General features: G+C 40.3%; 1 protein-coding gene across 1 annotated transcript in view; it reads left to right on the top strand.

Moving 5' to 3' along the window:
* Positions 1 to 1,967: 1,967 nt before the first annotated feature.
* Positions 1,968 to 16,189, top strand: part of LOC127448104 (Krueppel-like factor 7) — a 61,334-nt gene continuing 47,112 nt past the window's right edge. The window contains exon 1 of the mRNA XM_051710399.1: positions 1,968 to 2,522. Coding sequence (XP_051566359.1) covers positions 2,421 to 2,522 — 102 coding nt within the window. The 5' untranslated portion in view covers positions 1,968 to 2,420. The remainder of the gene's footprint in view (positions 2,523 to 16,189) is intronic.

The raw sequence follows: 16,189 nt of genomic DNA, 5'->3' as shown, positions 1-16,189 counted from the left end.
ACTCCAGCTAATTCTCTCTGGCAGGGAGACCTGTAAAAATCAATAGGGAAAATGTCCTGAAACAGCCAATCTAGCAACCATCTGCCCTGGTACTCCATGAGACAAAGACCAATGTCCCCCTGGGAAAGTGACGGAAGAGACAGAAAGCACAACGCACAAACTCAATTACTCACTGCAACTAAAACACTCTTTCACATTGCACAGTCAGGCTTACACTTTTCTACTGCCTGTCACGTTTACATGTACATAAACATTTCATTTTGTGTGTTTTTGGTGTCATTTCAGTAGCTAATGTGAATTTCAATCAAAACAACAAGGTCAGTGTAATTCTGGATGCAAAGATGACTTTCAACTAACTATCTACTGTAACAACATGTCAGAATTAAGTTTATACAGTACTCATAAATTGAAAAACATCAATTAACCTGTGTTGACTGCAGTTATGCTATGAGAAATTACAACAAAAAAAGATGATTGAATCAATGATTGAATATAACATGTCCTTTCCTTTTTGTTCTGCTTTTTAAATTACATCAAACATGTATTTTAATTATTTTTTAATGGTATTTTTTTCCACACGTAGTATATTCATTGAATTGCCATGTGGAACGAGTTAATTTTAAAGAGAACCTTACCAAACTAATAATGGAGGCTTCCTAGTAAAACGAACGGCAAAGAAAACAAATCTTATAAGTCAGCACTGTATAATTATTACCTTGAGAACATGCATATAAAAACATACAATATTTAGAGGTTTTCTGAAAGAAAATTAGTTTAAGTGTCTTTATCTGGTAGTTTAAAGTGTATTTTTAGTGGGACACAGAGCATTTGTCTATGTAGTATACATGCAGAGCACGAAAAAACTACTTGATAATAGATTTGAAAATAATTTTTCATCTGTGAAGCTCATCTCACATACTTGTATTGTGACAGAATATAACATCACAGGTCTGTTTATGTAATTAATCATTTGTCATTGTTTTTGTTCTTATTGTTTCTTGGCTTGATTGCTTGCAGGGTTTTACAATGAACCACATAATCTCATAATCAAGGGTTCACCTGTTTAAAACAGAGATTTAAATGAAATTAGACTGACAAACATTACAACAAAACAAGAACAGCAGGAACAAACTCCATAGCCTTGTGATGTTTATTTAAACTAGTGTATCCATAGTTAACTATTCCTATAGCTTAGAATACCACCTATACAAGTTCTACTAATAATATGAAAACATTAACCTAGATTATTTTATTTTGGCTATGATATGGATTTCAGATATTATCTGTTTTAAACTGTTTCTGGCTGGTGTGAAAAACATGCCAATATGTCAATTATCCATTACACAACAACTAGATCAGAACAGTAAATCAATGCCAACAGTTGCAGAAACAGTTGCAATTATAGATGTTCCTTTTGTGGCAACGCCATCAAAAGTGCTGAAGCCTCTTATTTCAAAATTACAATATTCAAAGTAGCCCTGATCTCATACTGTCTGTGAACCCCTTAATCATAGTGTTTTTGGAACATTTGGGATCTTCGCAGACTTTTTTATTTTCAGCATTCGCATGTGCCTGATGACATCACATCTCAAAACCAGTCTCATTTTCTGAACAGCTGTTCACTGCAACTTTATCCACAATTCTGCTATGACTTCAAACAGACCCAGAATTACCCCACATTACAAACTGCAACACTATTTTAACTTTTACTTCTGTTTGTTGCGTTTTCTCAGGCTGTAAGAGAGCTGCCGCTGCTATATAGCTCTCTAAAAATAGCTCCCCTTTCACTGCTGTCTACGGCCCGATTGACAACAGTCACGAGCCAATCGCACTATAATATTCAAATATGGATCCTCCTTTTTGGCCATTTTAGCGCCGCCTTCCTTGGACTCCAGTGAGATCATCAACCCTATTTACCATACATGGTCACGCACGAAATTGATTGACAACAAGCGACTCCCCCCTCAGCTCACTTGGCTTCCTCTCGCTCGCGAGACAGCGCGAGCCCAGCAACTTGCTTTGATGATACGCGACATTCAAGAGAAAAGCTACCTGGAATTTACAGCTGGAAAGAGCCAGAGCAATCCGGCAATGCGGAAATAGGTGGACTGTCCGTGTCACCGAGTTTGCATCCCTCTCCCAGGCTGAGGTTCTGAGAGCTCGCGGGGATTGCAATTAAGTGACAACAATTCTTTTTCTTTTTTCCTTCCTTTTTATTATTGCGCTCTTGTATTCCTAAAATTACGTACTGTAAAATACACTACACGGAGGATTTGTAGTATTGTTTTGCTTTCTCTGATTTTGGCTGTGGGCTAAGAAGAAGAAGAAGAAAAAAAAAACGAAAAAAAAAAAACACTTGGGGATCAAAGCAACTTGCTGTCTCTCTTTTTTTTTCTTTTCTTTTTTTCTTGAGCATCAAAATGGACGTGTTGGCGAATTACAGCATTTTTCAGGAACTTCAGCTGGTACATGACACGGGCTACTTCTCGGCGATACCGTCGTTGGAGGAGAACTGTCAGCAGGTGAGAGAGACAGCTTGTGCGTGCTAGTGAGTTGCACTGTAGATTTCGTAAATAATGCGTGTTTGTGCGGATATGGATCTTATGGAGACATTCACAACTTCACTGACAGTGTGCGCTTTTTCTTCTGCAAATTATTCCGCTAATTGGCTCTTACAACCCTCGCAGTGATGCAAGTTTTTTTCTGCTTTTATATGTCATACAAAATGAGCGTGGCTAAAACTATTTTTATTATTATTATTATTATTATTATTATTATTTAGCAGTAGAGCGAAGTGATTTTGTGTTCTATAATGTAAGGAATTGTTTATAATATTCCTTTAAAAAAATGAAAAGAGTGCACTTAAGGTAAGATAGATGTCACTGACAGAATCAGATGCGTTTATTTACATTGCACGAGATGATTCATGTGCCTTACACGTAATTGATTGAATGGCGATTTGTTGAGGCGCACATAATTTGGTCGGAGAAAATGCGCTTGAATAACAAAAAGCGACTTGTCATTAAATAATGCATTCGCATCTGTCAGATTGCTTCATGTTTTTTAAGCCAGACGAAATCAGGAGCAGTTCCCGATCGTCATGTATTATTTATTACCTCCACCGCGAGGGTGCGCGTGAGGACGGAGAGGAGAAGGTTGCTTTCCAAAAAAATAAAATAAATAAATATAAATAAAAATCACTTTGGCAATGTAATGTATGACAATTTGCTGTGATTAAAAAAAAAACATAAAAAAATATATGTTTTACATGTTTATGATTTTAGCCCATTATCTGCGGTACTTAACTCCTAAGCGAGATTTACTTGTTAATTAAACAGACATACGTTGACACATCCCTGTGCCAGGGTAACATTTTTAAGGTATGTTTTTTTTTTTTTTTTAAACCAATGTAAACCAGGAGATTGCAATCATAGTGTTGTTGGACAGGCTGGTTTCTAGTAGCAGATTACAGTAATAGGGATTTGGAAATGCTGCATATTATTGCCTAGATTTATGATTCAGAAGCTATTATAAGAAGGACTTGTGGAAATCGATGTGGCGATGCACGCCTCTGCGCGCATGCACCGGCTGTCTTCAGCTCATTGCAATTCCATGTGCTCAACTGCATGGAAATGCAGGGTTTTTTTCGCTGGTGTGTGAACTTGAAACAGACCAGTACTTCAAACGACACTTCTAAACCAACACAGAGATTATCTGGTCAAAAAGCAAATGCAGGCAAATTGGCACGAGTATAAAAGGAAAATGCAGGTCTGGTGATCTCATATCAATGCTCAGAACATTAATATGTCCTGCTGGAATATAGACAGGTCTGGTTCATCTGCTAATTATGGTTTTAATTTACTTATAGCATCATGTTCATATCAAACAATGGGTGTGCTGATGTTCATTCCCCACAGTGTGGTGAACTGGCAGTCCAGCACAGATTGGATCACAATTTTGCCTGCTGTTTTACATTTATTTGGTCATGTGTATGAGAGAAAGTGAGAGAGCTCTATTTGGTTATTTTTCATTATTATTTTACTCTTGATTGATTACTGCTCTGTTATGTGAAACTGAGAGAGAGAGAGAGAGAGAGAGAGAGAGAGAGAGAGAGAGAGAGGTAAGATTGGTTTACTGGCCTTGGAATGATTGGAAAGAAAACAAGCTCATTTTGTGAGCGTGTGCAACTGCAGATGTGTTCTTACGCCTCTGGCAAAGACAACAGAGAGAGTCTAAGCTAGCGTCAGAGTAGGAGGACAACCACACTGAATGGGAAACATAGAAGTCAGATTTAATGGTAAGTGAGTACAGATAAAAAAGCCTTTCTCAGTAGACCGGTGAATATAATTAAAATGAGTCAATACAAATAAACATTTCTGTCAATTTTTTTTGTGACATCACAGTTAAAGTTGGTTGCTTTTACCATACTGGGATGGTTTGAAAGAGTAGCCCTCGATCTGCCAGTGGAAGGTAAACAGCATCCTTTGAGCAGGGGACAAGATGGATAGCTGTGTTCGGCCCCTTGTGACTGGAGTATGAATCAGCCCTTAATGGATGCAATATTGGTCAATTGAGTTTCAGAGCTTAGGCTAAGACCAGGGATGGGGCAAAGGGGCCATGAAGGGGAGGGTGAACAAGGTGATGTGCTTGGGAATGACGAGAGGTTGTCTGCCAACTGTGATGAAATCTTATCAGGGGCCGACGTGCACCGCATCCACTCCTTACAAGGGACGCCAGCCACTGGCACCGTCTCTCCCAACTTGAACAAAGACGCTATCTCTCACTGTCAAGAAGAGCCAGAGAAGAGAACATAGAGGAACATTGAGGAAAACAGCTCATCAACCTTTCTTGCGGCAGAGGAGAGAGGGATTATTTTGCCAGTGACCCGCAAGTGTGGTTAATTCAAAGAGCGGCTGTTTGTGCAACAAGAGAGCCCCTGTTGCCCCCTCCCCCCTGAGCAGTGCCACCCATTACGACTCTCAGAGCTCCTCATTGGAGGCTGGAAGAGCAGGTGGAGTGTTCTGGGGAATGAGACAGAGGCAGTAAACAACACCATTAGAGGCAGTCAAGGCAGCCTGGCCAATTAGCAAGGATCAGCTAAGAAATGGGTTGGGGGGCTGAGTCTGTTTGTCCCATCTATCCATCTGTCCTTTATCAAACAGTATGCCACGTGGGCCTTTGTTGGTGTGTAGTCCTCAGACAGGCAGGCCTTTTTTTTTGGCCACAGTGAAAATGGGTTACTCTCTGTCTCTTTGTCAACCAAATCAGGCAGAACTGTCCTTACAGTGCTCTTCTCTTTGTCGTTGAATGTTTTTTGAAAGTTTGCAATCAGTATTTGAAGCTGCGCCTTAAATGTTTTTGTTTTTTTTAGATATGGCAAGTAAAGAATCAGGCTCTGATTTTTTAGACCAATCCTGAACCATATGTAGGACTACTTAGATATTTATTTATTTTTACTTTTTTAAGTTGTTCTATCAATAGCTTTTGTTGCATTTCATTAAGGGTTGAGAAACAGAATGTGAGATGTAGTGAACTTATACTCTCAAGGCTCACTGGCAGCTGGAGGGCAGACGACTGACCCACAGAAACACATCACAGTCAGTAGAACTGGAACACGTCTGAGCAGGGTTGCGTAAGCCCCAGAGAGATCTGAGGCGAAGGCAGTGCAGCTCTCAATTGTTAAGCCCGGTCTGTCCCAGAGAAGCCCAGTTTGACAAGATAATGAATCACACTGCTTGCATATCCTGTGCTGTAAATTTTCACAAAGGCGTGGGTAGTTGGGTCAATGGGAGGGGGCTGGAGTTGAGGCAGTATATGTACATGATACCATTAAAAATACATTTCCATTGAGTCTGCCTAGTTTTACAAAGGCCCATAGAGGCTCAACACCTGATGGCTGGAGTCCACCACCCTCACTAGCCAACCCTTTCACTTTCATTCTAATGTCCCCCATGCAACCCTTGGACCAGGCAGCTGGCCTGCTTTTGCTTTCTTTATCCTTTATTGCGTTTCTTCACTGTCTACACTGAACTCGCTCCAGCTGAAAGCAATCAAGCTTTCTCTTGGCCGCAAACACTGAAATGTGCATTATGTAATACTCTGAGGAGCACAGCTGTTTTCTCACAGTATATCTTCTGACAGCTCAGAGAATTCCCAAGCCCCTTCTCTGGTCACTTTCTGCAATTGAGGAAGCTCCAGGAAACACAGGTGATGGGCAAACTTCATTACCAAGTTCCAACACAGAGTTGATAGCACCAAATGGCTTTATAGACCAAGATACTATACTAAGGTACATAGCTTATACGGGAAAACATATGTGTGGGTTTGGGCAAATATGATTCCTTGTATTGCCTCAAAGCCTGCGTTTTAGATTCAACAAATTAACTTTTTTCCAGTGGTGGTTCATTTCAGCTTTTATTTCTTTCATCACATTACAAGTGGGTCAGAAGTTTACATACACTTTGTTAGTATTGTTAGGTAGAATTGCCTTTAAATTGTTTAACTTGGGTCAAACGTTTTGGGTAGCCTTCCACAAGTTTCTCACAATAAGTTGCTGGAATTTTGTCCCATTCCTCCAGACAGAACTGGTGTAACTGAGTCAGGTTTGTAGGCCTCCTTGCTCGCACACGCTTTTTCAGTTCTGCTCACAAATTTTCTATTGGATTGAGGTAAGGGCTTTGTGATGACCACTCCAATACCTTGACTTTGTTGTCCTTATGCCATTTTGCCACAAATTTGGAGGTATGCTTGTGGTCATTGTCCATTTGGAAGACCCATTTGAGACCGAGCTTTAACTTCCTGGCTGATGTCTTGAAATGTTGCTTCAATATATCCACATAATTTTCCTTCCTCATGATGCCGTATATTTTGTGAAGTGCACCAGTCCCTCATGCAGCAAAGCACCCCCACAACATGATGCTGCCACCCCCATGCTTCATGGTTGGGATGGTGTTCTTCGGCTTGCAAGCCTCACCCTTTTTCCTCCAAACATAACAATGGTCATTATGGCCAAACAGTTCAAGTTTTGTTTAATTAGACCAGAGGACATTTCTTCAAAAAGTAAGATCTTTGTCCCCATGTCCACTTGCAAACTGTAGTCTGGCTTTTTTATGGCAGTTTTGGAGCAGTGGCTTCTTCCTTGATGATCAGCCTTTCAGGCTATATCGATATAGGGCTCGTTTTACAGTGGATATAGCTACTTGTCTACCTGTTTCCTCCAGCATCTTCACAAGGTCCTTTGCTGTTGTTCTGGGTTTGATTTGCACTTTTCGCATCAAACTACGTTCATCTCTAGGAGACAGAATGCGTCTCCTTCCTGAGCGTTATGATGGCTGCATGGTCACATGGTGTTTATACTTGTATACTATTGTTTGTACAGATGAACATGGTACCTTCAGGCATTTGGAAATTGCTCCCAAGGATGAACCACAATTTTTTTCTGAGGTCTTGGCTGATTTTTTAATCTTCCCATGATGTCAAGCAAAGAGGCACTGAGTTTGAAGGTAGGCCTTAAAATACATCCACAGGTACACCTCCAATTCAGTACACCTTCTATCAGAAGCAAATTGGCTAATTGTCTAAAGGCTTGACATCATTTTCCGGAATTTTCTAAGCTGCTTAAAGGCACAGTTAACTTAGTGAATGTAAACTTCTGACCCACTGGAATTGTGATATTAAAAGTAAAACAATCTGTCTGTAAACAATTGTTGGAAAAATTACTCATGTCATGCACAAAGTAGATGTCCTAAATTACTTGCCAAAACTATAGTCTTCTAATATTAAATATGTGGAGTGGTTAAAAATGAATTTTAATGACTTCAACCTGTGTATGTAAACTTCTGACTTCAAATGTATATAACTGTAAAACAAGACAAAAAGTATTTTTTTTTTTCCAGTGACTGGACAGGTCAAAATTAAGCACTGTCTGGATTTAGTGGACACTTTGAATCATTGTGAAGTTATTGTCTGAGATTACAAAAGAAGTGTATTTTATTATCTCCCCACCTATCTATTCCCTTCTTTTGATTTAGATTGTATGTGGGTGTGCAGTGGTTCAGCGCTAGTAACTGCAGCATAAGCAAGGCTAGGTTCCTTTACGGAGCCCCAGACATGGCGGATCAGTCAGCCACCAGGCAGCTGACAATAATTAGGCAGTAGTGAGGTGCAGCAGGGTCTTTCATGTGTAGGGTTGAACCAGGTCTCTCTTTGAAGTGGGGACCTTTCAGTCACACTCTGCTGTTACGTTTGAGTAAGGCTCAGACTATAGCGCTTGCACAGGCTGCTTCTGATGCAACCCAGCAATTTTAAATTGACATAGAATTCCATCTCTTCATTTAAAACAGCTGTAAACACAAGCTTACACAACAGGTCGGGGCAACCTGATAAACAGCTAGCTGTGAAAAATATAGAGGAAAAAAAAGGTAATTTTCATCTCAATTATTATTCAGAGATTTTACTTATTATCTGTGTTTAGTTACTACATAAAGTGAAACGGCTTTTATAAGATCATTAGCATTCAAATCAAAATCAAATCAAATCACTTTAGCTCACCCTCATATACACTATTTGCTGTGTTTACCAAATATCTTTCACATGTAATTTGGCAATTGCACTATAATTTATTCTGTGCGCAATATGTAGATCAAAGAGGGCATCAAAACGGGCAGTTGGTAGGTTTTTGAACAGTCAAACATAGGTTTGGTGAAATGAGAAACTCTGAGGATAATTAGCATCTCTAGAGAAAACAGCATACAACAAAGTGCTGAAAAATCTTTAAAAATGCATTTTCGTATGTAATGTCATATTTAAAAAAAAAAACACTTAGTGCCTTTTAGATGTTTTTTTAATTAATGGTAGTATAGGATTTTTTTGTGTTAAAATGTCTCACTTTAGAAGAAACCGGCAGAATTTTTGCAAACAATCTGTGGTATAAAACACAGAAGTGTTAGGCTAGAAGACAGCCAGATACATAAAAGAGGTGAGGGTAACGAGGGTGCAAAACTGAAAAATATCCATGTAAAGGAAACTTATAAGATATTTATAAGATGGAGTAGTTGAATATTAAGCCTGTGTGACTGCAATTCAAGAAATCACTGTAGTTTCTGTAAAGCTCCTGACAATGAATGACATCATGAATGAAAATTAATGTTATAAATAAGTAATGATGGGACGAGAAACACTGATTTGCTGAGGCTTTTGCATAAATATTCACCAAAAATGTTGAACTGTCTGTTCATTTCCAGTAAGGCAAAAGGGGCCAGTCCTAATTCTGAATTCAGAGTTCATATCATCTGCACTGAAAGTGATCTCGTTCTTGATCGGAAGTTCCAACAGGCCACTCAAGCACTAATGGGCCATGCTTATCTTCACTAAGATTGTTTATTGTTAGCCTGAAAATGTTACCTACAATACATAGCTGTGGGCACAAGGAAACACTTGGTCACATATGCAGCCTAAAGAACTGCAGATGATTCACTGTGTGCATTTGATTCACAGAATGCCACTGATACAGCATACATTCCGGAAATCTCAGAAATGTTATTATAGGAATATTTCCTATTGTTTTTTTAGGTAAAAGGTTATGTTTCTTTGACACTAAGGTCAAACAAGCAAAACTGAATAGACCTACAGTACCCTCATCCACCCTTTCAGTTTGCATACAGGGAGCGACATGCTAATTATCCCCACGCCTGCCAGTGATTGCTGATGGAGGTGGTCTTATTATTTAGGGATCAAGAGCTTTTCTGGGGCCATGATTGAGGAGTTGGTGGATGGTGGGGATGGTGAGGGTCATCTGTCTGCCTGCTTCTTAAGAGTCTATCAGCCCATGGAGATGAGAAGCTGCACAGGGATGGAGAGAGAGAGTTAAAGTCAAGAGAAAAATGAGTGTTTTGAATGCATCTTTATGCATGAGCCCTGTCCTCCCCTCTCTGTCTCGATAGAGAGGCAGTTTAGCCACTCAAGGATTTGATTAACAGGCCAAGAGGAACAAGCCATTTTTCTCTAAGTGCAAGTGCACACATGCGCATACAAACCCAGACTAACAGCTTGATGATATCTTTCAGACCACCCTGAAAACACAGAAGATTGGAAATCAATACTTCCTCATTGCAAATGTTACCTCGACATTGTCAGAATACTCAGTATTCTGTAAAAGTATGTTACATAAAACAGGAGGGCATATGAATAATAAATAAAGGTATTTTGTGTATACCTAACCAGCTATAAGTAGCCCTGCATACTGCCAAGGCAGATATAAAGAAATGACAGAGGAAAGGCAGAAGAGGGATTCGTGTGAAGAAGTGAGAGATGTCCCTCATGTTTATTCAAGTGCTCCTGAGGTGGGGAGGGGTGCTGATGGTTCCACACTCTCTCTAGCCTCTGTTTGGCCTTCTGGAAATTCCATTTTCGGACACAGTCCAGATGGGAATGTGAATAAGGCATATCCAAGGCTGCTGTCAGATTGTCTGAATGTTCATATTTTGTAGATAGCCTACGACTGAGAAATTCATGCCATGTCGCCTTGTTTGAAATCAAAGCACTTAAAATATTCGACCTTCTCTTGCATGTAGGCTATACATCAGGGTAACTGATTGTTAACATTATTAAATCTATTAGGAATCATCAGCTAACAATAAAGTGCCCTTCCCCGCGTCCGGGTGGTCGGGCTACTCCGTCCCCCGTCGGATGGCAGCGGCGCTCCCCTGGGTGGACAGCAGTGTCGAGGACTCTGCGACGGGAATCCCTCCTCCTTCCCGGGTTTCGGCACCAGTATAAAGGGGTTCAGTGGAAAGGAGGAGGCGAGAACCAGCTTAATAATATAAATAATAATTTAATAAACAATCCAAACAAAACACACAACCAAAAACACACAGCACAGCTGCCTGCAATTCTCTCTCTCTCGAGCTGTCGTCCCCGGCCGTCTTTAACCCTCATGAGGCTGATTGGGGACCGGGTGTGTCTCATTCCAGCCCGGCCCCGCCCTCCTCGGCTCTACACTGGGTTCATGTTAATTCATGAAAATACTATTAATTGTTAGTTCTGTAATGCATTAAGTAATGTTAACATATATGACTTTTAATAAAAAAAATGTTAGTATATGTTGAAATTGACATTAATTAAGATTAATAAATGCTGTAAAAGTATTGTTTATTCTTCATGTTAACTAACATAGTTAACTAATGTTAACAAATACAACATTATTGTAAAGTGCTACCAAAAAACAATATCTTTCCATCGCTATCAAACTGTCAAGACATGCATTGTAGCAACAAATCTTGTATATGCTATCTAATTCCTCTAGAGGAATCTGAAGTCTTTTGTCTAGTGGAGAATGTGATTTCAGATTGTACTTCAGGGTGGTAGGCAGCTCAAGTCTGGATCACCCAACGCATGTTGTCAAGCTGCCAAACAGGAGTGGTGAGCTTATTGTTTGTTTTGGTGGTAGGGACATACAATGAATAAGAACTGGTCACAAGACTCATTCAAATACAATGACCTACAACAGGTACTTTTACACCAAGTATAACTTGTCTTTAGAGCATGTTTTGTGACCTAAAGAAAACTTTGAAACAACTTGATGCAAAATGAGGGATTAAATGCGCATTGACTAATTTAGAATGGGATGTTCGTGTTTACTTAACTGTGACTGTTTACTAAAATAGTGATTTTTTTTGTTGGAGTGTCACAGAGCGATGGAAGTCGCATATGCAGTGATGGATTTGGACTAAACTGTATCCTTTTGGATGGTTTTAAAGTGTAGAATTGTGTGTGTGTGTGTGTGTGTGTGTCATCTGTGGTCTGTCTCTCTCTCTTTCTCTTGAGGCAACATGACCTGGTGTCGCTCAAGGTGTACCAGACCAGATTCACTATGCTTGCTCATTTCCAGTAGTTTATTCTTTACCTCCTCTCTCTCTCTCATTATCTCTCATACTCTAAAGGCTTTTTCACATGGCATAACTCACATTTTTCCCCTATGGACTGAACTCTATGGTGTGAAGTTTGCTGCTACAGAGTTACTTAAAGTTTAAACAATTTGAACTTTGGCCCTCTTTGCTGCTGAGTTTTTGAAGTTTGATTTATCAATTAAAATCAAAAGAGTTTGTGCAAATTAAGATGCATCGTGAGGCATATCCATTGTTTCCCCTAGGTTGTGCACACATCCACCAGGCCGCAAAGCCGGACCCATATTTATGCACGTCAGTGGAGGAACAGCTTAAAACAAACTTCATCATTATAGTTGGGTTGTTCATGTTCGTCCTGTCGTGTGTGTGCTTATTATTTACTAGGAGCTTTTGAGACTTAAAGGGCTCTGAAAAAAAGACTCAAAAAGCATGTTGTTAAAAACTTTTTTTTTTTTTAGAGTACACAAACATTCACACTCTCAAATTGAAGAAATAAAGAACAAAAAATCTGTTGAAACTGATAAAATCAATTGCATCCAGTTTGAACTTGAAAGAATCATATTTTTAACCCCTACAAACATGAACCATGGCAACCATAGTTCTGCCAAAAACACAATAATGACTACAACTATTGTTAATAAAATAGAAAATAAATATGTATATATAAAAATACTGCTGGCAACTTAGTTTGGAAAAGATAGAAAGATTCTGAAAGCTTTTAACACAGGTAATACCGTATGAATTTCAGTAATTGCAATAACTATGATATTTTGGCATAAAACTATGGTTACCATGGTAAAAAGTTCATACATTTGTGAGTATCAGTTTCAACAGAAAAGATAAGATTAATAAATTAGTTGTCAAGCTGACCATTATTCGTCATACGGATGTCTTTCTATGTAGGATTGAACTATGAAAAATTACAACTGCATGACACACACAACAGTACAGAGGGATTGTTTTTAAGCAACTGGCCTATCCCACTTTGACAGTCAATACTCACGTATTTCTGCTTATCTTTAACCTTCAATAAATTAGTAACTATATCCTGACTTACTTGAGGAGCTGCTTTTTATCTTATTCTGAATTTTCCCTGATTATTTTTCGAGCTGCGGGTGCTGCTACATGGGGAGACATTGTCTAATACTGTTATAAAAAAAGACTCGTTAATTTGAACTTGCCCACATAACACATTGTGGGCGCTCCTCGCTCTTTCTGATACTTGCAAAAACTGACACAAACAAATTAATCGAGGAATTTGTCATCTTTCTGTTTGGTGAGTGTACATGGAAACCGCAGTGTCGTGTGGTTGAGTGACAGCGTATCCGCCTCGCTTGATCTTGCCGAGAGAGACATATTGGGGAAACACTGCATATCATTAAATTCAGAAAACAATCATTAGTTTATACACATTAGATATTCTATGCAAATTAAAGGGATAGTTTACTCGAGGATTAGTAATCATTTACTCACACTTGTGTTGTTCCAAACCCGTATTACTTTCTGTCTTCCATGGAACACTGAAGGCAGAATGCTAGGGACTGACAATGAAAGTGAATGGTGACTGAGGCTGTCCGTCCCTAACATTCTGCTAGGAATATATAAAACTCTATTTGAGGGTGAGTAAATGACAGAATTTTCATTTTTGGTTTAAATATCCTTGTGGAGGTCAAAGTGGTGTGTAATTCTTGTGCTGAGAGATGCATTGAAGTCTCGACGCGAGTCATCTGAAAAGACTTTAAAACTACAGGCAGGATTGGCAAACATCACCCTCGCAAAGCCCTCCGCCTAACAAATAGCTCTGCCCTGTAATTGCATGGGGAGAAAATAAAAAGGGCAGATGCCCCCCTGGCACCCAGACACAGGACCAGTGTATGTACAACCTGGCGGTGTGGAAGAGTGTACAAGCCTGGCTCTTTGCTCCAGTGAGCATAGAGGCTTCACGCAAACACACTAGAGAGTTGATGTTGTGCACAGTTCAGAAGGCAGTACCACCCCATCAAGTGCACACTGCAGGCTAGTAAAACACTGTCAGAAAACATTTGCGGTTTTGCTCCTCAAAAGCGAGTTTCTAAGTGTGCCGTTAAAAGGTGTCCTCGTGGCTTCCGGCACTTACCACTCCCTCCCCATCTGTTACCAACTCAGTGGAGAAAACCAAGCCCATGTTTACAGACGGGGTTCTCCACTACTCCCCCCTGCAGACTCGCCTTTGCTTCCTCTCTGCCCCAAACGTCACTCCTGCCACATGGACAACTGCCAACATCCTCCTTATTTATCAACTAAACAGCCTTACTGTTACAGTTACTCTGGTTACAGCCCCTGGTGATGGCTGCTAAGCTGGTGCAGGTGCCACATTGATATGTTTTAACCTTTATTTTAAGCCTTTTATTTTAGGCAGACCAGACCCTCTGTAAATTGTGCCAGGTGCCATACCGTATGCCTGATATAGCTTTGGCAAAGAATGCAGGCACTGCTGTCCCTCCTCGTGGCGACTATGATCTGCTCTGCTGTGAGACCCACCTGTTTACCATTGCTGGCATGCTCCACTTTTCCACCAAACACATATGAAGTCCAATTCGTATCGCTGAATTTCACTGAATATTCCTTAAATTCACTATATCATTGATTTCTTAAAAAATAAATAAATCAATGTGCTTACAAAAATCTCAAAATCTGCAAATAACTGACTGCAATTATACTTTTGGAAAGTTGAAAAAAAATTAAGCTTAAAAAGTAAGATGCTCAGTTGATTTTTATTTTCTCTTGTATTTGAAAATAATCTCTATCTTTAAAAAGAGTGATACTGAGATCTTACATTTATGTTCCAGCAGAATCTAGATCTACCCTACCAACATAATAACCTCCCCAATACATCCAACCTAAACTCTAAAATACGCTTTTGTCCTGAAGGTTGTGTGCTGAGAGTCCTGCTGAGTGCTTTTGGGAAGGAGACAGAACAAGCGTGCTGCTCTTAGTCCTTCCAGTTAGTTATGGCTCTGTTAAATGGGTCATCTGCTGAGGATTGGTGACCTTGGAGTACTTGTCCTGCTCACTGAGACATTCAGCTTTCTCTCTTTCTTTTGCGCAGAGACACAGAGACCCACTTTCCACTATTTGTGCCCAACTCTCAAGACTTTATCATCTTGCCATAATTTAAACAACAGTGGTCATAGACATAACACTGTTATTCATTTTCTTGGTGTTTCTGCCATTACAGAGTTCTTTTGCACCATTTTCTAAAAGCACCTGCCTGGTATTACAACACTCTCACCATCCAGAGCGAATGCTATGCAATCAGGGTGCAGAAATTATAGCATTTGCAAGGTGTTTGCAGTCAAGATAGCAAAGACTTTGGGAACGCAAGTCTGCCTTCTCTGAAGGGGAGGGTGAGCCAGTGTTCAGCTATGTGGGCCGGCTGCTATTTTAATCTGTGATGTTGCCGGGAATACCTGGGGGAATAGCCAGGCTCTGTTGGAATGGGGGCTTGTCTGTGTTCAAGTGCCAGTTTGTGTGTGTATGTGCTAAAATGTAAATGCATAGGTAAGCACACAGATCAGAAATGTTGTTTAAAGATTTGTGTTAGTATTTGTGTGTCTACACAGCATCCCTGCACTTAAAGACATGCCTACTGGGTACCTCTCTTACCCTCTTAGATTCAGTGGAGCAAGCACTGTATGTGTGTGCTTTTAAGCATGGGCCGCTGCGCTGTGCAAACCCAACAGAGACTAGCCAACTCACTGCACCCCCTCAACAAGGCTTCTCTGCACTCGTGTGCGCATCACACTGACACTGCCACTCTTTCACCTCCCTCCCCCTCAGGCTATCCTCAGACAGGCCAACAGCTCAATTCTACATTTTGCCTGTGACTCATCTCGTGCTCTACAATATTCAGGATGAGATCACCTACTTTGTCAAATGCAAAGTGCTAAATGTGCCCGACTGCACTGTAGATTCCAGTAAAATTATGAGATAATGCCTGCGATCCATCACAGAATCGCTACCTCTTCCTATCAACTATGCTGTCATTGCGTTTGTGACCTTGTGATAATCAGGGGAAATGAGAGAGGGCTGAGGAATTTTTGGCAAGGTGTGTTGCCAAAGCTCCCGCACGGGGCCCCCTGTGGTGCAAACAGGTGTGACGGCGGCAGGGGCACCTGCCATTCAGCCATCCCACCCCATCTGTGAGCATGGTGGCTTCAAAAAGCCAAACTCATGGGTGAGCACGGAAGCCTCAGAGAGGGAAAACTTGCATCAGAGTTCAACACAGTCAAGCGCAACACTGGATG

Source organism: Myxocyprinus asiaticus, chromosome 11 (genome assembly GCF_019703515.2).
Source record: "Myxocyprinus asiaticus isolate MX2 ecotype Aquarium Trade chromosome 11, UBuf_Myxa_2, whole genome shotgun sequence".
Lineage (NCBI taxonomy): Eukaryota > Metazoa > Chordata > Actinopteri > Cypriniformes > Catostomidae > Myxocyprinus > Myxocyprinus asiaticus.
This window is presented reverse-complemented; position numbering and strand designations above follow the sequence as displayed.